The 27,547-nt window shown below is 38.2% G+C and overlaps 1 protein-coding gene across 25 annotated transcripts in view; it reads left to right on the top strand.

Annotated features, from left to right (window-relative positions):
- Positions 1-27,547, top strand: part of RIMS1 (regulating synaptic membrane exocytosis 1) — a 258,952-nt gene that overhangs the window by 91,582 nt on the left and 139,823 nt on the right. For 18 of the 25 annotated variants that reach the window (XM_072142150.1, XM_072142154.1, XM_072142153.1 and 15 more), the window contains 10 exons: positions 3,225-3,292; positions 4,845-4,955; positions 7,328-7,427; positions 10,708-10,831; positions 11,114-11,160; positions 14,981-15,093; positions 18,296-18,426; positions 18,626-18,797; positions 24,331-24,484; positions 24,578-24,649. In XM_072142150.1, the coding sequence (XP_071998251.1) occupies positions 3,225-3,292; positions 4,845-4,955; positions 7,328-7,427; positions 10,708-10,831; positions 11,114-11,160; positions 14,981-15,093; positions 18,296-18,426; positions 18,626-18,797; positions 24,331-24,484; positions 24,578-24,649 (1,092 nt within the window). Of the gene's footprint in view, positions 1-1,113; positions 1,226-1,553; positions 1,611-3,224; positions 3,293-4,844; positions 4,956-7,327; positions 7,428-10,707; positions 10,832-11,113; positions 11,161-14,980; positions 15,094-18,295; positions 18,427-18,625; positions 18,798-24,330; positions 24,485-24,577; positions 24,650-27,547 lie in introns of those variants that run through there. The other 7 variants (XM_072142137.1, XM_072142140.1, XM_072142155.1 and 4 more) reach the window with 6 other exon arrangements.

Genomic DNA, 27,547 nt, shown 5'->3' with positions numbered 1-27,547 from the left:
CGTAGCTGCGCGCCCTCGTCCGGCGATCCTGCCGTCTGCGCATGCGCAGAAGAGCAGGCCCGCGCCTGCGCGGTCACAACTCCGAAACAGGCGCGCCCCTGCTCTTCTGCGCGCCGAAGATGGGTGAGTAGGATGGGTAAAGTGGCTACCGGGGCGTGGAGTAGCCGCCTCGTGTAATCTCATATGCGGCTACCCCCCGCCCCGGTAGCCGCATAAGTAAATTTGAATAAATATCAAATTAAAGTTATCAAAAAAGTGCAGGGACGTGAGGATTAGCCCTTAAAAGGGCTATCCTCACGTCCCATTGATCCACCTACCACCCAATCTACCTTTATAGGTAGATTTGTGGTGGTAGGTTCCCTTTAAAGCTCTCCTCGCAAAACACTGGTTACCGTTACTGATCGCATGTGTTTCAATGGAAATGCAAATATGGTTCTATAAGTCCTGCCCCCAGACATTTGTATTGCATTTCTAAACGCAATGTAATTGCCCCATTTGACTGCACCCTAAACATTCAGATAATACTTTATTTCTTTTCTTGAAAGTATTGTGTCGGTATCGTGATATTTTTTTATGTATGGTATCGCACTCAAAATTGTGGTATCTGTGCAACCCTATATCTTACACTATCCTGTTAATATGTAGTCCATTAGAAGTCAGTCAGAATAACCTGGCTAAACAGGAATGATGGCTGCGGCAGTGCTATTGATTTGTGAGATGCCTGAATCTGGCTTTTCTCATGTCAGCTTTTATGAGGTACAAAATTTATTTTATGCCACCCTGTACAGATGAGCAGCATTTGCATCCTTCTTGGTCAGAGCGTTAATTCAGGACTCATCAAGGCAGATGTATCGGGGGAAGCCGGCATCTAGTTAGCATTGCACTGAGTAGCTATTGATTCATGTGGTAATCGATGAGGGCAATCCGCTGCAGAGATTTGTTTTGTTGACAGCAGCAGCACGCTGTATATGGCTGCTCTGGCCTCTTTGACGCTTGTTCTTTGACACTGCAGAGTATTTTGGCTTAGACCTCAAAGAAAGCAGTCGCTGATGAGTTTTATTTGAACATTTCTGTCAGGGGTTACATTGCACGGCTGCCTGTACGTGTAGACAACGCTCACCAGCTCCATTCTTGTCGGCAGCTCAGGTTTATGAGCATTCCCATGCCTCTGATATGTTCTCTGGGCTTGTCCAGTTTTTTCTCCAGACGCTGCACTCAGGGACAGGTAACCATTGTGGTACTGCAGATGGGGAAGGTTTTGTATGCTGATCCTTATGCACAATGCAGCATTTACTATAGCGTAGTCCTTGTTGCATGATTCAGAAGAACAGGGAGACCTGCCTGTGCTCGGCCTGCTGCTCTAAATGCTTAAACCTTTGCTAATGTTATGTTTATGTAGCTTTATAGAATATCTTTTTATACCCTCTTTCCCTTGGTGCAGCATGTCTTGGAAAGGTCTCATTTGCCTTATCGTAGATGTATTGCATGCCAGGCACCTTATAGACTGTATTGTCTTGGATAACATTCATACAGATTGTTTGGGTTATTTTTAGCTGCTGTGTTTGGCAGAAGACAATTGGAGTGTCCTGTGTCCCCTCAATCGTGCTGTGGTTAGTACATTTTAAGAGCCTATTGAAAAGCAATGAGCGCCTATTTCTATGCTGTGATTAACAAGAAGGGAGACAGAGCTTTGATGGAAGGAGTCTGCGGTTAGAGCTGATATCTGCAGCAGCACTTCATAGCATACAGTTGAGAATCAGTCGTAAGCTATGAGATGGGCAGTCATAACGGAAAAGTGTTTACATATTAACACATTCATTTTTATAGAAAATTGCATGTAAATTCATTCTGCCTCTCATAAATACATTTCCATACAAAAAATGTAGAAACATGACATTAATTTGCACCTATATTTACCTTTTTTTTATTATTAATTGTTGAAGGTATTTCTATAATTCAGAGAAAGAAATATATATGTCAAGTTTCATACAACTATAAAACTCTGGTGGTGACTTACAGGCTATCATCTGTTAAAGCAGAAATGGCCAGCTTTAGACAGGGGGTGTTAGTGCAGCTTGTGAGTACTATGTTCTGTACCTGTGTGGTTATATTAATGATGATCATTCTATATCCAATCATATTGGAACATGTTTAAAAACTTTTGATGTACCTTAGAAATCTCCTATTTAATGGCCAGTGTTATAGTTTGAGGCTGTTGTTCATAGTTGAATAGTTTTTATGCAAAGTGATTAAAAAAAAAACCTGATTAGTAAAACGTTCTTCTTTTTTCTCATATTTTTGTCATTTAGTTCTTTGCTATTTTAACTTTTTCACTCATTTTTCACTGTTGCTGCTGTCCCTGGGTGAAGATTTCTCTTTTGCTAACTCTTTTTTGTATTTTTTTTTGTAAATGTGCTAATTTCAATAAATCACTCCCCCTTTATCCTAAATCACACCCCCTTTGTGAGGCAACACCCCCTTTGTAGGACAAGTCGGAAAACGGCAAAAAAACAGTCTACAAGCCTTCATAAATGTGTCAGAAGGTGTTTTGGGTGCAAAACATAATTTTCGGGCACAGAAGCAATCATGAATTCTACCCATAAAGTTGAAATGTTGCATTATTCTCTGAATAAAGAACACATCTTAATTTTCACTTGATTTAAAAGTAGTGCTGCAGGAACCTGGACTTTCTAACTACACCCAACTGGGCGACTTAAGGGGTGCTGTCTCACACCATCCCTGATATTAAATATAAGATTACCACAGTCACGGTGACTGGTTCTATGATTAAGTGTCTCTGATCTATCCATGGGTGATTATGATGGTAGATTTCCTTTAAGTACACAGAGGATTAGCCCAGGTTCTAAATCTTGTCCCATTCACAGACAGCAAGCAGCAATACACATAACATTGTTATTTCATAACATTAGTTTTCATTACATAATGATAAAAGTTAGATTTATACTACTATCACAAACTCTGGAATTTAATGCAGGATCTATCCTGTGCAACATGCCAATGTAACAGAAAACATAACACAAGTGTGAACACAGCTTAAGCCTTTTTTAACACACTACTATATAGTATAATACAAATGTTTAGTGTATTGCTTAAAACGCTATAGGAACATATTTATAAAATGTTTAGTATGCCTTATGTAGAGTATTCAAAAGAAAAGGAATAAATGCAAAAAAATATATATATATTTTTATTTGTTGTTACAGGGGACTTGGACTATTACTGGCTGGACCCTGCCACATGGCACACTAGAGACACATCACCTCTTGGTTCGGTAAGTTATATCACTATGATAGAAAGTTTTACTTTCAGTGAACATTGTGCTATGACATAAAGCAGTACTTCCCAAACTGCGTTTCCAGTTATGAGTTCCCTGCCAGGAAGTGGGAATTAGAAGCAATAAATACAGAAATACAGATGTGCTCATAGGGCAGCAGCCATCACAATAAAGACGTCACTAGGATAAAGGTATTTCTGCTTGAATGTTTAGATTCTCACCTGATTCCCCCTTCTTCCCCAATGGGTATGTGATCTAAAGTGTTCTAGATAAAAGGAGTATTTCACCAGGTTAAAAAAAACATCTCTGATGTTTGATGAAAAAATGTGTCCTCCTCAATGTCTGTGTGGTTTCATTATGTTTTGTAAAGAAGTAAGGACTATGCTGCTAATGATAATTGTGTCCTATTCACAGCAATGACAAGAATGGTGTCCACAAAGAGCCTCATTTATATGTCTAGTTCACATACCTGGCCGCTCTCCATTCACTTCTTTAGGACTTTCGTAATGGCCAGCCCCATAGAAGTAAAGTGATATCCCCTGACCTGTGTCATTAGTGGCAAAACCCCTTTAAATCAATGACTGTGCTGGGAATATGGTGTTCTATATAAGAAAAGCAAATCTTCAACCTTTAGATGTATTAAGAAAGAAACCAGCAAATAATTCTTAAACTATTTACATGCTAACAAAAGGTAGATGTTCACTTTTTTGCTTTCTGTTCAGATATCAGCAGTAGAAAGGAATGAGGATTATTCTATACCTCAACTCTGACTTTTTAAAATCAGTTTCCCATACACAAAAAGCAGGACTGTGGAGGGGGATTCAGTGACTAATTTGGTGACGTCGGAGTTGTGATAAAATGGGCCTACTCCACAAACATATAATAAATTCTAACGATTATGAAATGTACTTTAAATTTCTATTCTTTACTGTTCTAAGGATTTAGGCCAGGGGAAAATACATTTTTTTGGTGCCATATTGTCATAGCTATAAGAGGCCACATCAGTAACCAGCACCCCAGATGTACCAACAACCACAGCACAAATTGCCACCCAAGAAATTAAAAAAATACCACAGTACAGCAATAATATCACCCCGTAAATCAAATACTGCATTCAGAGTAGACTATAATAGTGGAGACCCCAGAGCAGATAAAAGTACTGGAGACGCCAGAGCAGACAACTATAATAAGGAAGAGATCCCCAGAGTAGACAGTAATAATACAGGAAACTCCCAGAGCAGACAAATACTGGAGAACCCATTGCAGACTAACAATACTGATACTGAATATCCCCAGAGCAGACCAATACTGAAGACTTTATAGCAGACTATAATACTGGAAACGCCTAGAGCATAAAACTACTAATAATGCAGACCCCGGAGTAGACAAATACTAGGAAATTGAGGAGTTGGAGTTGAAGTTCAGCTTACCGACTCCACAGCCTTGGCAAAAAAGTTTGTTCAACGTAATATATCCTGCTAAAATACATTAAATATTGTATATAGCAATGAAGTATACGAACAGTTCACATTATCACTGTTTTTTTAAGCACCCTGTTACTTGGCAGCCATCAAAGGAAGGTGATCGTCTCATCGGACGTGTTATTTTAAACAAGAGAACAAGTATGCCAAAAGAATCTGGAGCCCTTCTAGGATTGAAAGTAAGTATAAAGCTTTACAGCATATTACGCTGAAAATATTCCCATCCTAATTAATAATTGTACCGGCCAAAAGTCACATTTATTATTCAATACAGTTAAAGAGTAACTGACATTTACATCTTTTTTAAATTATAGGGTGATGGGGGAGTTTTGTGGGTCATTTTGTCTGTAAAGTCCCTCCTTAGCAATACTTTAAATTAGGCGGTCTTCAGTAAAACATTTACTATATACACAGAGGATGGTTATTATTACATACAAGAGCAGACTCCAATCCCAAGGGCATTGCTAAAAGCATGGATCCGTTAATTCTATGATGGGCAGGGAGAAAGAATAACTGCTGTTTGTAGCTAATAACAGACAGGGAAAGTGTATTGCAGGTTATTACAGATGGATAAATCTCTAAACCAAAATGTATATAGAGCAAGAAGATGAATTGCAGGGCAAGTAATCTGCATGTACATAGAAGCCTTTGTTTATAATAATGCTACACACGCTGAAGATGGACTCTGCTTAGCAATGCTTAGATAAAGAATTGCCATTGGGAGACTTTAGAGATTTGAGAAAACTAAGAATATTACCCACAAAAAAGACAACATTTCCTCCATTGTTTATTTGAGGTTTACATGTAGTGCTGTTCACTACATAAACACGAATAAATAACGTAACCATCAATGCCATTAATCTCAGTGCCATTACAGCATAACCAATAATCTATTTAATTAGATTTTTTATTGTATTTTATTAGTTTTTTTCAGAAGCAGTACCAATCACTCTTACTACTATTATCAGTTTTTTCCTTTGAGTAATGAAATGTTGGATATGGAATCTTGGGTAATTTCAGTAAATGTTGCTTCGAGATCATGTCTTTTGAATAATATGATAATACATTGTAATGCATTCCTGAATCCTTTTCATGGCTAATTTTGTTGTAATAAAACCAATAGTGTGATATTTAACATTAATAGACTGTGTCCATTAACTATTTACTGTAAAGTTTTGTCTTGAAAATGTATTTTGTAGTACCTAATAGATGTGTTATGTACTTTGTTTTTGTATGAATATGCAATGAACATTTCATACCATGGCACCTCCCTGCTTTCAGTAGGTACAGGAAATTATATGACAGTACCTATGGAAAGGAGATTCTTTTCCCCCATAGCTTAAAAATCTATGGCTTATGTGATAAGAGCTATTTTATTTTGCTTACAAGTCAGCAACCTTAGAGGCAACTGCATCACATTCTTAATGTGCTGATACCTAATAATAATAATCTTTATAGATATATAGAGCTCCATCATATTCCGTAGCGCTTAATTTCTCATCTGACATGACTCCCGTCACTTGATCTATGTTGTGCACATATAGGAAGGCTCTTTTCAGGCCACTTAAGTTCAAGCCATATCTTGTTGGAACAAAAAGTGGATGGTAGTTTTGCACAGGTTTGCAAGTAAATGAATTACCATACAAATAAAATGTTGATAACTTATCCATCATGTGCCCAGTGCAACCAAGGCCCCAGGGGCTGTAAAGAAAAAAAAATACTTATACTGTAGTACCTCTTGTCATTGGTGGTCTTTGTCTCTATACAGAGACTAAACAGTGTCATCACAACCAGCCTCTGGCTGCACGGTGTGTAAGGCCTCATGTGCATGGACATCCTTCTAGGTCGCGTGCTAACCTTGTTTCAACAGCTAGCATATGTCCCCCATATCTTTCTATGGGCTCACACACATGGCCGTAGTTTCCATGGCCTTGTGTTTGTTACGACTGATCAGGTAACAAATTATTATTATTTCTTTTATACTTGGTGAGTTAGAGGAGCTTAGTGACCGATGCCAAGCGGGACACCGAAACTTCATGTGCATGTAGCCTGAAAGCCAGAGGGGGGTACGGTGTATGGTTGTGATGTCACTGCTGAGCTTCAGTTTACCAACAGAGGTTGGGTGTGATGTGATGTGCAGCTCGGGTGTCAAAGAAAGGTTAAAGGGGTTGGCCACTTACCTCTTATCTCTTTTTTTAATGTGTGTGTAGGTGTGGGAGGCAGGATATTAGGTAATTTTCCAATATTCATCTATTAGAAGTTCTATACCATGATCCTGATATGTGAAGTGAAACCTCCTGCCTTTTACCTCATAAGCCAGACATTCCTGTCCATAAAATGGCTGCATATGGAGGGTCATGTGATCTCTAACTTCTACCACCTTATTATAGTATTTATGAATATTAGATCAAGGTCCTGGCAGGGCAGTTGTTCATTGAAAGATAGAGATCACATGACCCTCCATTTACAGAATCTTAATACATCCCCTTTTTACAAAAGAATGTTATAGTTATATTTCCATACTACCAATATTATGTTGCTTTATATTTAGGTTGTTGGTGGAAAAATGACAGAAACAGGACGTCTTGGTGCCTTTATCACCAAAGTAAAGAAGGGAAGCCTGGCGGATGTTGTTGGACATTTGAGAGCAGGTAACAGATGAGCTCAGACCATTGCATTTCATTGCATTTATATCATCCACATTTAGTAAAAATGAATCAGGGTGGGTTAAATGTGGGTAGCCTACTTTTACCCTAAAAAAATTTAAAAATGACTACATCAAGTAAGTACAGTTCACTGAAAAAGTTCCCAAGAATGTCTTTCAAACCTTTTTAAATCACGATTCTGGTTTATACAGTTTCAGTCGAGCTTTGGCTGTTAGATATAAGTACTTAAACTTGATCAAATCAATGACAGTAAAGGTGCCCAGGTTCTGTGGCTGCTTAACAAGCCCATATTACCACATCTCCACCATTATACTTCACACTCAATGTGAGGTGTGTGCCTATATGCTGCGTTTGGTTTTCTGCAGATGTGGCACTGTGCATTATAACCAAACATCTCTTCTATGTAATGGACATTTTTTTAGATGCAACTTTGCAAACACAAAGCTACAATGCCATGTGTCAAGTTGTTTTTAGAATGAAGACGATTTCTACTGATCAGCATTCCAAACACATCATATTTTTACAGCATTTGTCTAATTTTCTATGCTAACTAGCCCTCCCTAGATTAATGTGCAGCAATGATTGATTGCTCTTCTAGGATGATTATTGATGTCTATCCTCCTCTGCATTGTGATGACACAGGCCCCAATGCTGCAGCCACAAAATTGCCCAAACGGCTACTTTATAGAGGTGGTTCCTCACTTGCTACAAGTAGTGTATTTGCCTGCAGCATTCTCTAGGCCACAACATTAGCCCAACCCACTGTGAACAGGGCTCATTTTAATACTACAATTCTAACAAAGATTTGCTCTATAATACTTTAGAAGTTTTCCCGTGTATGAAGAGGACCTCTTCACATATCCTTTCCTGCACTACCATTAAAGGGAACCTGTCACCAGGAGACCCATTTTTAGCACTCCCCCAGTCCCCACAGAGCATAGTACATACACTACCAAAGTGTTTTTGTATAAAAAATAGGTTTTACAGAAAAAAAGATATGTTATATTGTACCTTTCATTAGCATCTGCTGTGTGACTAGGCAGTTGCCTTATGAGAGGGGCTGGAAAGGAGCAGTTCCCCCACCCCCCACCCTTGGGAAACTCCTCCTCCAAGTGTCCTTTTCAACTATATGAATAACTCCCCTCACTCGGGATTGGCTGTAGAGGAGCATGGGGCGTCGCTAAGCCCAGTGATGGGTGTTTTCATATATTTGAAAAGGTCACATGGATAAGCTGTTCCCCAAGGGTGGGGGGGGGGGGAACTGCTCCTTTCCAGCTCCTCCCATTTGGCAACTGCCTAGTCACACAGTAGATGCTAATGAATGGTACAATATAACATATCCTTTTTTCTGTAAAACCAATTTTTAATACAAAGACACTTTGGCAGCATATGTACTATGCTCTGGGGACTGGGGGAGTGCTAAAAATTGGTCTCCTGGTGACAGGTTCCCTTTAAACATCATAGTGTCACTGGAGGTTTAAACACAAAGCACAAAGCCCAAATTGCCTCTTCCAGAAATGGTTATTAAAATTATTCAGTATATTCTACCCATATAGTGTAATTCCAAAAAAAAATTTAATTCGAATATTCTAATAGGCAACATTTTCTACATTTTCCTTTCTTCATTTACAAATTGCAGGTAGTGGTGCAATAATAGACGTTCCCATGGGACATTAGGCTGCAAAAAAAGAAATGTATTTCAATAGCTAACAAATTAGTCTAGTGCTAACTGCTGCTGCTGTGATAAGTATTGCTTAGCAAACATTTTTTAGTTTGCTGGGTAATCAATGAGTAGCTTGTTTTTAAGGCTGTGGTCAGCTTTACTCAACAATGTTCCACGAAGAACCTAAGATTGTATACCTCACCCTATGAGAGGAAAAAAATTTGCCCAAAATGCCTTTTGGCAAAATTAAAACAAAGAATATCCAATGACACACCGATAGCATATGACTTGGAAAGCACAGGGCTATGATGATTTACAGGACCCAGTGACCATACATTCATTGGCGGTTCTTGGGACAGCTCTATGACTATGGAGCTCCGCTGCCCACCAGAATTATCAAAGTGGCTTTGGCCCTTTAATAGATTGATCAGCAGTGTCTGGAACCCAATGGGATTTTTATGTCATTTATGGAAGCCAGAAATTCAAGAAAATCTTCTGATTTATGCCCCCCCCCCTTGAATCAACAATGATCTCCTCAAATTTGCATGTGGGTCATATAAAAAGACAATGATGTGACAATAGAGGTGTATTAATGGTCCAGTCAAATGTCTTCAACTTTCTGTCTTCAAAATGGTCGCATCTGCGATGCGATTTTTTACTTCGCTTAACTTACTTAAGAGTAGTACTTATAGTAGACAAATACATTTAATATAAACATTTAGGTGCAAATTCACTCCAGTCCCCTAGGGATGCAATTTATATTTTTTCCACATTTTAGTATACAAGGTCACAAATCCACTGCAGGCATTAATCCCTTTTAAAATATACCTTTTTGTGTGCGGTAACTTACCTGCTATTTTTATTACCATCTTTTTGATGTCTATGTTGTATATTTTGGGTTTATTGGAAAATGTTCACCTAAATCAGATTTGTGAATAAAATGATGATAGTCTCAAAGCTCTAGTGGATATGAGATATGAAGCCTGAGAGTCAAAAGTTAAAAAACATTGTTACTAGAGGTGAGCGGGCACTAAAATGCTTGGGTGCTCGTTATTCGAGACGAACTTTTCCAGATGCTCGAGTGCTCGTCTCGAATAACGAGCCCCATTGAAGTCAATGGGAGACCCGAGCATTTTTTTAATAAAACAGAACATTAAAAGAACAGTGCAAAAAAAATATTCCATGATGTTTGCAGATGTTTTACTTGTTAGAACACATTGAAATAAGACTATTCTTCACTTTGCAGGTGTTTGCGCGTGTCTCCCTCTAAGTTCGGAGATGTGCACGAACATCTGGAATGTGAAGAATAGTGTTCTTTCAATGTGTTCTGCACTTAAATGGTTCTGTATTCACTGTTTTTAATGTTTTAATTCTATTCTTCACATTGCAGGTGTTCGCGCGTGTCTTCCGATAGGTTCGGAGATACGCGCGCACATCTGCAAATTATTGTCCATGCCTTTAGCCTGTACCTTTCTGAGACAGGGGTTATCAACCTGTACAAGACAGTTGTGTGATTAGAAATGTAACACATTTATATTTAAAAAAAATTTGACTTCTTACTTTATAACCATTAAATTGGTTTCTGTCTGTGCTATATTAAAGGTGATGAGGTTCTAGAATGGAATGGAAAGCATTTGCCAGGAGCCACAAATGAAGATGTTTACAACATAATTTTACAATCAAAGTCAGAACCACAAGTGGAGATCATTGTGTCACGACCCATTGGGTATGTTAGTGTCATTCGTGTTCAGTTGGTATAAATGGAAATATACATGCAAACTTACATTTGGATATTTTGGTAATAAGTTATTATTAATCATTTGATCATTTTAATTTGATTTACATTTAGAATGGGTCATATTTGGACGGTTGGTTTTTAAAAGGCGGTGAAAGGTTTTACGTAACAATAAATATTGCTATTATTTCCCCAAAAATAGCACAGAAACTTTATCTGCAGTATTGTTTTTAAAGTTACATTTTTAAATGTTGTTTATTTTTTTACTTTCAGTGATATTCCAAGGATCCCAGAGAGCTCCCATCCTCCATTAGAATCTAGTAGGTGCTTTTTGTTATTTATGTTAAAGAAATTTAGCTATAAATGTATTCTTAGGATATGTCAGCAATATCACATTGGTCAGCTGTTGTTGCATTCTATGACGCTGTCCAATGTGTAGCAGGCAGGGCCAGTTTTAAACAAAGTGGAGCCCTGGGCAAAACTAAAAGCGGGCCCCCAAAATTAAACAATTTTATGAACAGTCACAGTCAGTAAGAGGCTCCTTTATCTTTGCACAATAATATCACTTTGTAGTAGCAGTAGTAAGGTAAGTTAATCTGTAATATCGGATTGTAGGAGGATTTTATAGGAGATAGACAGATGACAGGTAGATTGATGATAGAAGATACATATGAAAGATGATATAGATTTATAGATAATAAGTAGATTTTTAGATACATACGTATAAAGTAGAATATATATATATATATATATATATATATATATATATATATATCTATAGACTATAGACTTGAGAGATGGATACAGTAGAATAGAGCTATAAGAACGATTGATAGATGGATAGATAATAGATAGGAGATAGATATAATACATAGGAGATAGATAGGTAAATAGAACGTATATATAGATAAATAGATAGACAAAAAGCTAGATGGATTAATGGTTAGTTTGACAGTTATATATAGGAAATAGACAAATTATAGGAGATATATAGCTGACAGATAGATGATAGATATATAGACGGGAGATAGATCTTCACCCAGGCATTCAACCAAGGGGTGTTAAAGGAGCAAAGCATCCCCTGCCCATAAAAGTCTACATGCAGGAGGCCCCTTTAGGACAGGGGTCCTGGGAAAATGCCCAGTTTGCAGCCCCCAAAAGCCGGCCCTGGTAGCAGGGCTCCTCCAAGACACTGCATTCCAGGTTCTATAACGGCTGATATAGTTTACATATCCCAAGGAAAGATCACCAATATTAAAAGGGGGTCAAATAACTTTAAGAACTTTAAGACTGCCACTTTTTTGTGCCTTTTTGAAGTATCTTCAAGAAAGCCATCTTGGCTGTAAACTCACCCTACACAATTTCACTCTTTAACAGTGACTGTGTCTCCAAACAGCAACTGCCTCACTACAATGCTTTTCTGGGCTTAAAGGGACTCTGTCTCCTACTTTTACACCACTAAACTAGCAGCACCCTTTAGATATGTCCTTTCTAACAGTTTCTCTTTTAAGTGAAATCTTGTCCATTAACCTTTACAAATCTTTTCAAAATTCATGTGAAAATGAGCAGAAAACTGTCATCTTGGAGTAAGGCTCCGGAGCTGGATCGGAGCATAATTTTTGATCCTAGGTTCTATATCAGCTGAGAAAACATTCTGGTATCAGATTGAAGAAGAGGATCTCATCAGGCCTGTGGTGATGTGAGCTACAGAACTAGAGATGCAGACAGTTAAATAAAAAGGCAAAAACTAGATCTTTATCTCCAGCTTACATTCCCAACTGTGAATTTCTCTTCCTTTATCTCTGGTTCTGTAGCTCCAAGATGTGAGAAGATTCTTGTACTACCTGCTATAGAAGCCAATATATATGTATCTAAAGTGATCCTCACCCTGCAGCCTCTGAGCTTGATTTGTGACAGTTTTCTGCTCATTTTCACATGATTTTGGAGGAATTTTTTTATAGGTGAATGGGTGAACTTTTAGATAAAAGAGGGAAGTCTAGAAGGGACATTTCATACCCTATATAAGGGTGTTATTAGTTTAATCTGGTGACAGGTCATGTATCAGCTACAGTAGGGGAGAAATTGGGGCTTAGCTTTAGAACTCTTTAATTATGTATTTTGGATACTTTTTCTCTTTGTTAATAGAAAAAGGATTTGGGTTGGCAAGAAAGTACATGGTTTACTGCAAGACAGATGGGACTTCATATAAATAATTTTTGCCAAAAATGATGTGGTATATTTTCTTGAAAAGGTGGTGCTATTATTGCATTGGGTTTATTACTAAAGTATGAGGGCAGCTCAATAAGTACCCGTGTTAGAAATGAAGACACCATTTTTTCAAATTTTTATTTTTTATTTTTCAACATAGTCCCCTTTTAGAAAGATACATTTCTCCCAACGTCCCTGCCATTTTTTAACCCCTCCAAAAATAGGATTTGTCGAACTCTCAAAAATACACCTATGTATCTGCGATGACTTCCTCGTTTGAGCTAAAAAATTTTAATTCGAGCCATTTCTTCATGTTAGGGAACAAGAAAAAGTTGCAGGGAGCAAGATCGGGTGAATACGGGGGTGTGGCAACAATTCATAATGCAATTCATGCAGTTTGGCGGTGACAACTCTGGATGAATGTGCTGGTGCATTATCGTGTTGAAACAGCACCTTCTTTTTCACCAAATGCGTCTGTGTCTCCTTCAATTTTTTGTCGAAGCGGTGCAGTTACTCACTGTAGTATTGTCCAGTGATCATTCTTCCATTTTCTAAAAAATCCATGAGGATGACACTGTTTGCATCCCAAAAAATTGTCGCCATGACCTTTCTGTCCGATGGGACCGTCTTCGCCTTCTTTGGAGCCGATTCATTAGGAGAAATCCATTGTTTCGATTGTTGCTTAGTTTCTGGTGTGTAATGATGAATCCAGGTTTCATCAACGGTGACAACTTGACGCAAAAACTCCTTTTGGATCTCGCTTAAATTTCTCCAAACACTGCTTCAAAGTTAACAGCCGCATTCGCTTGTTGTCCACCCTGAGCAATCGCTGCAAACATCGGGCCGACAATTTTTTCATTGCCAACTTATCATGTAAAATATAAATTACCGTTCCGGTCGACACACCTACGGCCTCTGCTACTTCGCACACTTTCGTTTGTTGATCAGCGAGTATCATGTCATGGAGTTTTTGAATTATTTCCTTGGTAACCACGTCTGCCCGGGCGTCCTGACGCTCCTCATCAAAAATGTTCGCCTGCGTTTAAATTTGTTGAACCAATATCTAACTGTGGTCATAGGTGGCAACTTTTATTTTGTCTCTTCGCATTTTTCCCATCCAAAAACAAAAAGCGAATTACCGAACAATACTGCTCTTTTTCCATCTTAGCGAAAATCACGAAACACGTCTTACTCAAATGGCTGCCAATTCCAAACTAACCTATCAATCAGTCTGTAATTTTTGACTTTGTTTGATAGATGGCAGCACACAATGATAACACCAACTTCCCTCAGGAACGCCCTCTGTCGTCAAAAAAGTGTATCTCAGTGTGGAAAAATAAGCCCCAATATGTCTACATTACAAAAAAATAAACATTTTATAGCCTGTAAAATGTGACAATGCAGATCTGCTCTGAATGAATTGTAAATTCCACATCCATTTTGTTTTTAAAGATATTTTTTAAATTTGATTTTAACAATAATAGAGAGGCAGATATGCAAGAAAAAAATTTGAAGTATATAGTATTATATACTGTTTTCACCTACACAGAGGTGTATCAGTAGCTAATGTTATACACAAATATTCTTTACAGAGCTTGGGTTTTTAGGAGTTGAATCATAGTGGCAAAAAATACAAATACTGTGCAAATGGCTGGACTGTATATTCACACATAGCTGATCTTTTGTAAAAAAAAACAACAAAAAAACTGCACATTCTGTAGGAAAAAAACACTTTTATTTGTATGAAACAGATGTTAGGTAAAGAGATATCTGCAACAAATTTATATAATATGGATATAGCCTCACATTGCTTTATAATGTGTGGTTGTATGAATATATAAGTCTCACTACATCCAACGTATCTAATTTAAGTGGCCATGTGTTATCTGTTTTATTTTGCCTGTTAATAATTTAATGCATATTTTATTCAAGGTTCTAGTTCCTTTGAATCCCAGAAAATGGATAGGCCTTCAATATCTGTTATATCTCCAACTAGTCCTGGAGCACTTAAAGATGCACCTCAGGTCTTGCCAGGACAACTATCTGTAAGTATTTAATATTCCATACTTAAATGTCTCCGGAATACACACCAGAGAATTCATAGTTATTATGGCAGGAGAGTATAGTTACACCTTTGCACTGTGATAATTTAGTGACAAATGCAGAACATTTTCTATAGGCTGATAGAAAAACCCCTAGTCCTCAATTCTGGATGGTCTTCTTCTATTTCGTAGGAGTGAAAAACTGCATGGCTGTCCCTCCTGTATGATAGCTGCATGTTGAGATGATACATTCACCCTTGTACTTTATACTCAAATAAAGCAAAAAATAAAGACACAAATATTATTGGGGTAAAAGTTATGGGAATTAAACCATCCCAAAAACTCTTCTAGCATTTTTAGTAGAGATCTTACTCTGGTTGCCTCTCAAATTTGGTTCACTAGACCATTGAAATAAATAATTATATCGTATATATAAGCCAGCCCAAATATAAGCAGGCATCCCTACTTTTAACCCTAAAAACTGTGAAAACCTACTGACTCGAGTATAAGCCTAGGGCGAAAAATGCATTGGTCACAGCCGGCCCCAGTATATAGCTAGTTCCCAGTATATAGCCACCCAGCATCCCCCTGCCCCTGTATCCAGCAGCCTGCCCCCGTATCCAGCAGCCTGCCCCCTGTCCTTTATGCAGTAAGCCCCAGTTTGGCAAATTTATAAAAAAAGAAAGTTAACTCAATTTTACAGCGCCCCACGCAGGTCTTCTGTTTGATCCGTCTGGGAGTGGCAAGTCCGTGCAATGCACAGCAGCTGACGTCAAAGCCTGTGACGTTGCACAGACTTGCCACTGCCGGACAGATGAAAAAGAAGACCTGCGGGGGTCGCCGGTGAGTTATTAACGTTCTTTTTTTTATTGACTCGAGTATAAGCTGAGTTTCGGTTTTTCAGCAAATTTTTTGTGCTGAAAAACTCAGCTTATTCCCAAATATACACGATATATATATATATATATATATATATATATATATATATATATATATATATATATACAGGCAGTCCCCGGGTTACATACAAGATAGGGTCTGTAGGTTTGTTCTTAAGTTGAATTTGTATTTAAGTCGGAACTGTATATTTTATCATTGTAATCCCAGCCAGAACTTTTTTGGTCTCTGTGACAATTGGATTTTAAAATTGTTGGGTTGTCATAAGAATCAATATTAACACTAAAGCTTCATTACAGACACATTTGATAACTGTTACAGCTGATCATTGTAGCCTAGGACTAAAGTACAATAAATTACCAATATCCAGAGGTCCGTTTGTAACTAGGGGTCGTATGTAAGTCGAGTGTTCTTAAGTAGGGGATATATATATATATATATATATATATATATATATATATATATATATATACATATACACACACACATACACATACAGGTTATGTACATTACCACAATTCAGATGTCAAAAGCAGTTGAAGTTCAGACTTTGAGCTTTATTTAAGTGGACAAAAAGTGAACAAAAAAATATGAGTAACTAAAGCATTTTTTAAACACAATGGGGCAATGGGGCAGATTTATAAAAAGTGTCATAAGGTTAGACAGTGCAGAGTTAGACTGGACAGTCTTATTCTGCACCAGATTCATATAAATGTCTGGTGCTGGATGATAAATCTGTGCTAGTATATGACTGTCTAGTCGTACTCTGCATCTCCTATTGGTTGGCTTACTTTACGGCAGAAAATTAGGACAAAATTATGCAAGGTCAGCACTATTTTTGGTGCACGGACCTTTTGAGAGTGAGCCACCCTTTTCTTTTATCCAGCTAGTCTTAAACCCTTTATAACTGTGGTACAGACAGTTTTTTTGGTGCAATTAATAAATCTCCCACATCCTGGATTGACTTCCTGATTGGTCTAATTGGTTAAATCCATTTCATGTTTTGCTGCTTTGGTAAAATGTTTTTTATATTCTGATCGTGCTTTGCAGTCCATAATGGTGTACTGATCCAATTTTACAGTTTTATCTTATTGCAACTAAACAAATAAAATAAAACTTTCATTTTCCCTTATGACTTCCAATCTTTAAGGGGTATCAGTTCTATATACTTAGTGTAACAAAACAGAACCACACTGTTTAGACCAATCAAGAAGTCAATCCAGACCGGGTTTTGGTATGTGGAGCATGTTAAAATACCAGGATAAACCCAGGATGGACATAGCTATTGAAAAAGGAGTTAGACACCCAGAAACGCGTCTAGCAATGAATACAGACAGACCTACCTATTGTTGTTTTATCTCTGAGTACCGGTGGATGCGGTAAATCAAGTGAGAGACAATTATCTCAAAATGAAGCCGGCTTCCATAACACCAGCACTAGGACCTGGAGGAATTTAGTTATATGCTCTAGCACGCTCCAACACACATGCAGTCTATCAGAACGCGGGAATAGGAAGGAGAGCATGAGTACACAGCGTCCCGAGTCCGTAGTGGTAACGTAGCACAGTGGAGGCATTGTGGCAGCAAAACACCAATGCAGGTTATACATAACCTATAAGGACATAGCACTAGTAGCGGTGCAGGTTGCAAACAGGCACTCTGCCAAAGGTGCTATTTGACTCTAATACAATAACAATACAAAGCAAGATCTTATATTACCTACCCAATACTATTTATGGTGATGTTCTACTGATATTATAATATATATATATATATATATATATATATATATATATATATATTATATAACAATATGATTTTATGTTAAATTTTATGCTTAATTTTATGGTTCATTTTATGACATGCAGAACAATTGTTAGTGATGTGCTATTTTATGCAATAAACACATGTTGAGTAAAAACAATAAGTAGTGCATGGTGCACATGTTTATCTAGCTCTTTTCAATTACAAATTCACATTCTGTAGTTACTGTAGCTGCTTCCTCTTTCATGTTCCGACTGCTAAAAAACAACACACGGAGGGAAAGCGGGGGAAAGGGAAGAAAAGGACTGCAGGTAGAATCCATACAACCACGTTGCCACTTGCAGCATGGGAGGAGTAAGTGCAGGAGGAGAGACAGTACAGGACCTGCCTTTGGCAAGTCTTCACCCTGACATTTAACAGAAGAGCAATAAATCCTTTGCCCACAGAAGTCCAGTTGCAGGGGGATCTTGGTTGGTATAATATATAATGTATGTAATTAGGATACTTTTATTAAACTGGTGGTAATTAAAATTATTTTGCTTTAGGTAAAATTATTGTATGATAAAGTAGAACATCATCTAATAGTCACTGTGCTACAAGCAATAGATCTCCCACCAAGGCCGGATGGGCGACCCAGAAATCCCTATGTAAAAATGTATTTTCTTCCGGACAGAAGGTAAAAAATTAGACTTTCACTTTTTTGCGTGTTTCTTATTTTTCTATAAAATATTCAAATGAATGAATGTAGTTCTTGATTTTGTTACAACCAAGCATCTATGTGATAAATGATTTTCAAACCAGTTGACACCAGACTGCAATTAAATGAACTGCCACAAGATGGCAGAGAGTAACTATTTTAAATTATCTTTTGGCAGCGATAAAAGTAAGCGGAGGACCAAAACAGTGAAGAAAAGCTCTGAACCAAAATGGAACCAAACATTTGTTTACTCCCATGTGCATCGTAAAAATTTTAGAGAGAGAATGTTAGAAATAACTGTATGGGATCAGCCAAGAGTGCAAGAAGAGGAAAGTGAATTTCTTGGAGAGGTACTCCTTTCAGTTCATTAATGAAATGGGTGCAAAATCAAATGTGTTAAAAAAATTCCTTGCTCTGGTTAAAAATATTGTAGGCATGATCAGTTATGCTAACTATAAGGCACATGTATCATACTTCTGGCTTGCCTTTTTCTTTAATTTTTTAGACACTTAATGGTGCTTGTGCTCATTTGTGCCTTTTTTGTGCCTAAGACTGTCTCCCTTTGTCTAGTTTTCTCCAGTTTTCCCTGAGTTGTTACCTAAATCCAGATTTGAAAGTCACAAACTTTGGTTCTAATCTTTGGCTGACTAGGCATTGAAATTAGCTTAGAGCAGATTGTGGCTTTTGGAGACATTTTGCGAATTTTGTTTTAAAAATGAACTAAAGACCCAACAGCACATGTATCATTAAGGAACAACCACAAAAGATACATATAACCAGCAGAAAAGCCAAGAGATAAAAACAGACGGACAAAGCTAGACTTATGATACATGTGTCCCATTGTTGCTAGATGGCTTAATGCAAAGCAGTTGCAGCATTTTGCTAGTATGTTGGGCTGATGTACAAGTAAGCATGAAATAGCAATGTTAGATGGAGCAGTAGAACAGTACGTGGAGCAAACACACAAGTAGGTAAGTCCTAATTACCTTTCCTTTGTGCTGCACATGTAATACTGCCTTGGACAATAATATAGCTGCTATAATACTGCCCCTATGTACAAGAATATAACTACCATAATACTGCCCCCTATGTACAAGAATATAACTACTATAATATTGCCCCTTTGTACAAGAATATAACATCTATAATACTGCCCCCTATGTACAAGAATATAACATCTATAATACTGCCCCCTATGTACAGGAATATAACTACTATAATACTGCCCCCTATGTACAGGAATATAACTACTATAATACTGCCCTTATAATAATAATTCCTTTATTTATGAAGTGTACACAGATTACGCATCACTACACAGAACTTGTCAAATCAGTCCCTGTCCCCAATGGGGCTCACAATCTAATCAACCTACCAGTATGTTTTAGAGTGTGGGAGGAAACTGGAGGACCCCCTTATGTACAAGGATATAACTACTATAATACTGCCTCCTCTGTACAGGAATATAATTACTACAATACTGCCCCCATGTATAAGAATAAAACTACTATAATACCTAACCCTATGTACAAAAATATAACTACTATAATAATGCCTCCTATGTACAAGAATATAACTACTACATCCTATATACCAGAATGTAACTACTATAATACTGATTCCAATGTAAAAGAATATAACTACTATTATAAAATAATAATCACTTAACTCACAGTACTCCATAATAGATGTGCAACATGCCCCACCGGGGCCTAGCCTCTTCTTGGGGCCTGGAGACAGCCGGGGCCCGTAGTACCTGAGTGGCTGGCGGTTGTGGCCTAGGCACGTTAGTGTCACGGTGCTTGGTATGGGGACCGGAGGGCTGTCCTACAGCCTGGCAGGTCTCCAGCAGGGTGGTGTTGGCAAGAAATGATGAGGGAGAGGCTGCTATAGCGGTTCTCCCTGGGGCAACCCTTTGGTGTCTGGAGTATGAGTCTCTGTGTGGTGGATAGGGTGACAGCCGTAGTAGCATGGACCAGACGGAGGCAAACGTTGAACAAAAATAACTTACAGTTCTTTATTGGAACCGACAGGAACAGTAGCAAAGTGCCTGGACAAATGGTAGAATGCTGGAGATGCAGTTGGAGGGAGCCACAGGAGTAGATCACCAGCCTGGATGCAAGGGCAGGCTGGGAGGTAGCTGTGTCCTAGTAGGATGCTTCAGCTTGTCCTGGGTTGCTTCAGATATCACCCTTGAAGGTAGGATGATACCCCTTTCCTCTCACTAACCAACTCACTACACTCAGGCAGGGAGCTGAGCTCTCCTGCTCTGGTCTGGTGTGCTGACTGCACTGACTGCTAGCTGTACTCAGTCTGAACTAGACTGGAACTGAGCTCTGACTCTTCTGAGCCAGGGGTTTTATTACTCCCACTGGTCAGGTGGTGGTTCCTCCTCCAATTGCATCCCAGCTTACAGATACAAGGTATAACACATGTGATTGGTTGCTGGAATTGCATCACATAAAACAATGAACTCCTGCCTTCCCAGGCAGGATCTACCGCTGCAGTGTTCCCCTGTGTTATGTAGTGACATGCTGTGGGGCTGATCAGACCCTACACAGGCTGCAAGCTACATGGTGGGACGTATTCGCAACAACCCCTCTGCCTTGCATTGGCAGGGGTGTTGCATACCCCCGGGGCAGTTGAAAGAGCCGCCCTCGGCTCGACTACGGACTGGTTGGGGCGCAGAGGACCAACCGCTGGCCGGCAGCGGGGGACCTCCAGGGGGGTCCGTGTAGCAATGGCCGGTAGAGAAATTACAAAAAGGGCACTTCTGTGAAGTGCAGGCTACATGATCTGTAGGGGCAAACCGCAAGGGGAGCACAATGACGTTATGAAGCCTCCTGGATCATGGAGAGCAGTGCATGCAGAGAACTATCAAGCACCTTTCATAATTATATCAGCATCGCAATACAGTATAATTGATTATTTTAGTCATAAGTTTAGTACTGTAGCGGCCTGTTCGGTCTGTTCTGGGAAGAGGGCTTCTTTTTTCTTCCCGCAGTGACTGGACCCCTAAAAGTTATTTAGTGTTTCCATCAGTAAGCATACTGTAGACTAAACTTACTTCAGCATCCAAATCTGCAAAAATTACTGAAAATAAAAATTCAATGGCACTCAATAAAGCAACTTTCTTAAATCAAAGTGGTGTCTTAAATCAATGAGTGTGGTGTTTTGAGTTTCACATTCCGTTTGTTCTTCTCATCAGAGTTATTCAAATGGTCAGCTGAGATTGGTGCTATCTTTGTATCAGTTTTACCTTTTAATGACTGCTAGTGTCAGATGCCTAGTCTATCATAGCCTTAGCTTGAAAATCAAAAACTGATGGGTTGCCAGTTTTTGTCTTAAATCATAGGTGCTGCCTTCCATAGTGTTCAGGGCATCTGTGGGGTTTGAAAGCAGATGGGGACTCCCAACTCCCATTTTAAGCTAATGAGCTGGGGACCTAACAGTGGCCTGGGGTCTGCCATAGTTTTTCAAAATAGCACTGTTGAAAGTCTCTTGTGGGACAGTTAAATTGCATAAACTTTTGTTTTTAAAAGCCCAAACTAAAAGAGCCAAAACTATTCTATACAATATTCATCTGTTTTTAGTATATCATCTTAAAAAAGTACATCCTGTAAAATAAAGTTAACTTTATTAACTTGTTAACATTGTTAACCTATTCTGCAAAAAACACTAGCCAACTACATTGACAAAACATGGAACGTAAGAATGTTTTTTTTAAACTATTTTCCATAAAACATGTTTTTATGCATGTTTTATTTGCTATCACCATAAATACATTGATGGAATAAGGTAAACCTATTTACAAAGCAAATAACAAATTAAATGCAATACAGCAATTTCTTTACAAAATGAATGAAATGTAATTAATGTAATATCCTTCATTTCTTCTATTGAAAAAATACAACCTGGCCCGAAATACACAAGTACTAATATATTCTGCCATATTGTTTTAAAAATAGAATTGTACAATTAAAGTAGAAAGTATTACCATTCTATGGTCTTGCTGGAAGTATTTATCTTACTTTTACTAACTGCATTAATAGGAAAGAATGAACTATTTTGGTAACTATAGCTAAATCAATGAATGAATAAAGCAGGCTGGCATTAGTTAATGTAGACAAAGACGTATTTATTGTCTATTGACTAAGCATTGTGTCTTTTCTTATTAGATTTTCTCCATGACTTTAATTTCACTATTGAATTATAGGATTTCTGGACTATGTCTATTAGCATGCAAATTATCCTGCTATTCTTTTTAAATGATTTGGCTGTTTTGTAGCTTTTGTTGCTAATAACTTTATATACAATTCCCCTAACAGTGTTTTTGTATGCATAGTACAGGTTTCTGTATATGTTAAAATAATGACCTCATTTTAACCCCTTCATGACCGATGGTCATTGGTGCTGGAATGTCCAAGTCAATTTTTGACGTTCTGCTATACTCTTCTTTAAATGACGATATCTCTGGATGCAGAGGGTACATGTACATCTGCAATAGTGAAAAGTTAAAGTGTTTCCCGCAGCTTCTTCTACATTTTGCCTTCTGCTGACTGTCTGGAGGGGGTACACTTCAAACGCCTATATCTCCTGAACCCTTGCACCTAGAAACAAAATTCTGTTCATATTAAACAGGCGAGTTTCCCCTTTAATATGATATATGGGTTGTGTATGGATTCTTAACAGAACGGAAAATATCCACTTTTAAAGGAAGCCTACTTTTTCAAAATGGTAATTTTGACCTAAACATACCTTTACCTTGGGCTAGGTAAGCTGATGCTGGAGGTGGTCTTGTTAAGGCACATAAATCCGCAGTTTCACCAAAAAATCTTTTACACTGCTGCAATACAAAGCAGATGGCCGTGCGTAATGAAGATACAGTGCCCATGCGCCAGTGCTTTCCGAGAGCTTGGAAGTTTCAAGCACACATGGCGTGTGCATTGTTATGATCGTGACCAAGCGCCAATTGCCATGTGTCATGGGCCCAGGGGTGCCTAATGGTGTCATTTGCTTGGTGTAAAAATTGACAGATTTGAAGATTTGTGTGCCTCAACAAGACCAGCTCCAGCAGCAGTTTACCTAGCCCAAGGTAAATGTATACTTAGGTCAAAATGACCATTTGGAAATGGTAGATTTTGGATGGATATCTCTGGCTGGATATCTCTGGCTCTGTGAAGCATCCATACACAATCCATATATTAAGTGGAGATGCTTCTGTTTAATTTGACACCAGAATTGTGTTTCTAGGTGCCAGGGTTCAGGAGATATAGGCTACTGTCATGACTTATATAAACGTCCTTTTAGCAATCTGTCACAGTAAAAGCTGCCATATATGTATGTGGATCAGTCCTGAAGAGGTTAAAGGAGCTTGAAATATAAAAGGAAATCTCCCATGAAAATCCAGACGTGAAAGACATTTTGCATTTTATCAGATTTTAAATATCTCTTTTTCATTTTCAAATTGTTTGGTAATGTTCAGTGAAGTATTTAGATAATTAAACAGATATATAATCTGGAGATGATAGGGAGTGTGTAACGGTGCAAGAAGCAGGAATGCGACCAGCTAGATTGTATCCAGTGAAAAAACAGGGACACTTACTCATACTTTGGTAGTCGTGGCCTCCTTTCCTTCTAGAATAATTTTTTTAAATTACTCAGAAGAGCCTGAAGGGCTACCCTAGCCCCTGGCTTTACAAGCTGTTACTGTCGCACCCTCCTTCATGATTCCTCAGCACGTATGCAGTGAACAGGACACTGACACTGTGTGACTCCATTTCCAGGTGTCTTATAGACTTTTCAAGTTGAGTTTTTTATCATCACTCATGAACCGTGGTGGATTATTAAACTACCCTTCTTATGGTGTAACTTTCCTCTCAGATTCTCATAGAGCTAGAGACTGCACTTTTAGATGATGAACCTCACTGGTATAAACTGCAAACACATGATGAGTCTTCACTACCTCTGCCTCAGCCATCACCTTTCATGCCAAGGAGACATGTACATGGAGAGACTTCTTGCAAAAAATTACAAAGTAAGTACCTTGTACACATTAATGTTCTGTGTGATTATTACTGTCTGCATTAACCCTTCATGAAATGACCACCTATGGTTTGCTGTTGTACAGGATCTCAGCGAATCATTGATAGTGACTTCTCAGATATTGATGTTGATGATGGTATTGGAGTTGTGCCTCCAGGTGCGTTGGTAAAAGGCATGGTCCCCTCTTCTCTTTGCTTTCTGCTTCGTTTCACTGATCCAGATTCCAGTAGGATGTTCATTTTGGAGATTCAGTGTATTGTGGAGACTAATGAATAAAGAACATCATTTGATTTCCCAACTACGGACTTTAAATCATTTCCAAGCCTTTGATCTATTATCAATCTGGTAGACTATGGGGTTATTAAATATTTTACTTCACAATGCCCTGAGCTAATAAATGCAACATTGTTTATAGAGCGTGAAAACCATGACATCAATTAACGTTACAAGATACATAGGTTTGTCCTATTTGTTTCTTTGTTCTGCTTGTTGAATTAACTAGTCTGTAGTTCTCATAAAACTGCTGCTGCACGGAAGTTTTAACAGTGCATGATGCATGGCTGCCAATTTATACTTTGCAAGTAGGATACAAAATGGAGATTTTTATAAAGCACCACACTAATGCTTAAAGCTATGGCTTTCAAACCTATTCCAAACCTCTCCAGTGGTACACATGACAGAAATAGGTTATCTCTTTGGAGAAAAGGTCAGACGTTAATGCTTCTATGCAAGTGCCATTGTCCACAGGCAATTTTTCCATCCTACATATTATAACAATGCATTTAAGTGGTAGCAAATCTTAGCGGGAACCTGTATTCTTAGAAAAACAATGCAATCTGCAGGCAGTAAATAAGGCTAGAAAATTGACATAGTTTTGAGAGAAAATATTTGGGATCACTCAAGTAATTAATATTGTAAACCCCTGCTCATTTTGTACTCTCGAGTCTTGGCGTCTTTCCCTATGACTGGCAGCTGTATGAATTCACCATTATGGGACTTGGACATGTATAAAGCAATGTTTTGAGGAATAAGTTACAAGCTAAATCTTTTATCACACAGTCAAGGTTGGAAAACATTTCATGGTGACAAGTTTTTTTTCACATAGGTTTAGTATCCATTTCATATACTATCTCACACATTACAGTGCTTCATTTTAGTTAAAGGGAACTGGTACTGATGTAGATCTACACTGGTAGGCCCTGGATTCAGTGGAGGGCATGAGAGGAGTCTGATAAGACTAGAACTCATTTCACACATAGGTGGAGATTTATCAGAAGTGCATACCTCCCAACATTTGTGAAAAGGAAAGAGGGACAAAATGGCGGCACGCGTAACGGCGATCCCCCTAAGCCACACCCCCAATCACTCCCTGGCCACGCCCCAAATTTTAGCCATATTAAAATAATAAAAATCATCTCAATTAAAAAAAAAAAAATTATCCTCATTGGGATTTGAACCCAGAACCTGCAGTGTCCATGTACAATAATAACACAGCGCCCCAACCAACTGAGCTATAGCCTCTGTGATTAACAAGGTGGAGAATTTTGGTAACTAAGAACTATGACTATATAATGCCTTGGTATATAGGGAGGAATCTTCTCAGATTATTGTAATTATTGAGACTATTATTATTATTATTATGGAGATTATTATTATTATTGAGATGATTATTATTATTTTTACTATTATTAATAATCATCTCCATAATAATAAAAATAATAAAATTTATGCAGTGACCATATATGGACAGATGCTGATCTGAAGCTGATGGCGTGGTCTCTGCTCTCTCCGCTAAGCCCGACACTTCTCTGAAAAGGATTCCCTCCCGATGTCTGTAGAAGCCATTCTGTACTGTGAGTTCAGACTTTCAAAGTATTTACTATGCGGACACAGCGCCGGGACACAGCGGGACCTGGGGGGAAAATCCGTGACAATCTCATAGCTGCCCGTGACGCGGGGCAGAGGTACGAAAAACGTGAAAGTCCCGTCAAAATCGGGACGGTTGGGAGCTATGGAAGTGTCTGAGGTAAAATTGTTCAGTTTTATAAGTTGAGCTCTGATTAGTTGCCATGGGCCCACAGTGCCCACAGTGTTTGAATTCAATTTTGAAACAAATTCAAAGGCTGCAGAGAGGGACTTTTACACTGATATGCATACAAGCGCCATGTGTTTTACATATAAATTACAATTACAATTCAAACACTGCATGGGAGCACAGCCTTCTGTGAAATGTGATAAGCCTTCTGTACATGATCATTTTTCTCTTACTGACGCAAAAAAACTGCTCTAATAGCCATTTTTTGTCATCTGTTTTTGCCAATCACATTAAAAAACAGAAGTTGTTACCTAGAAACCTACCGCTAATACGGATAAGACCCAGATTTTTCTCAGCCCCATAGACTTCTACGGGAGTGCATAGCTGCAAACACATAGGACTAGCCGAGACACAGGGCTGAGTTGTGTGTATGAGCCCATAGAAAGACATAAAGCCGAGAGACAGCCGCAATAGCCTCAGCCGTATCACCTTAGGAAACCATGATCGTGTGAATGAGGTCTAGAAGAAATACTGCACTACATAACTTGAGTAAGTGTAAAAGCATAGCTTTTTATATCAAGATGAGCATTAGTTTGGCACTTGCTACATGTGTTATTTTTTGTTATAAACCTATGTTCCACATTTTGTTATTCTTTCTTTGCTTATATATTAATAAAAAGTTATAATTCTTAATGACCCCAATGGAAAAACACAGTAAGACTTCATTTCTGTATGCACTATTGAGCGTTATGGTAATAGGTTTGAAAGCAGTTTTGCAAACCACTGGAATTAAATAATTTTGTTTTATGCTGTTGTTTTTTGTATTTGCTTATGCATATACATATGTTTTCTGTATGAAGACCTGATGTTGACAAGAAGTATAGGGAAATTTATCATTAAAAACAACTTTTTTTTAAATACATATTTTTAAAATGATTTTTCTTAGTATATTTTGTGACGACATAACAATTACCAGTAGTTATGAAATGTTTGACAATTATGAGATTACAACATACATGC

The sequence above is a fragment of the Engystomops pustulosus genome, chromosome 3 (assembly GCF_040894005.1).
Source record: "Engystomops pustulosus chromosome 3, aEngPut4.maternal, whole genome shotgun sequence".
NCBI lineage: Eukaryota > Metazoa > Chordata > Amphibia > Anura > Leptodactylidae > Engystomops > Engystomops pustulosus.
Note: the sequence above shows the minus strand (reverse complement) of the source record. Positions and strands in the feature narration are given on the sequence as shown.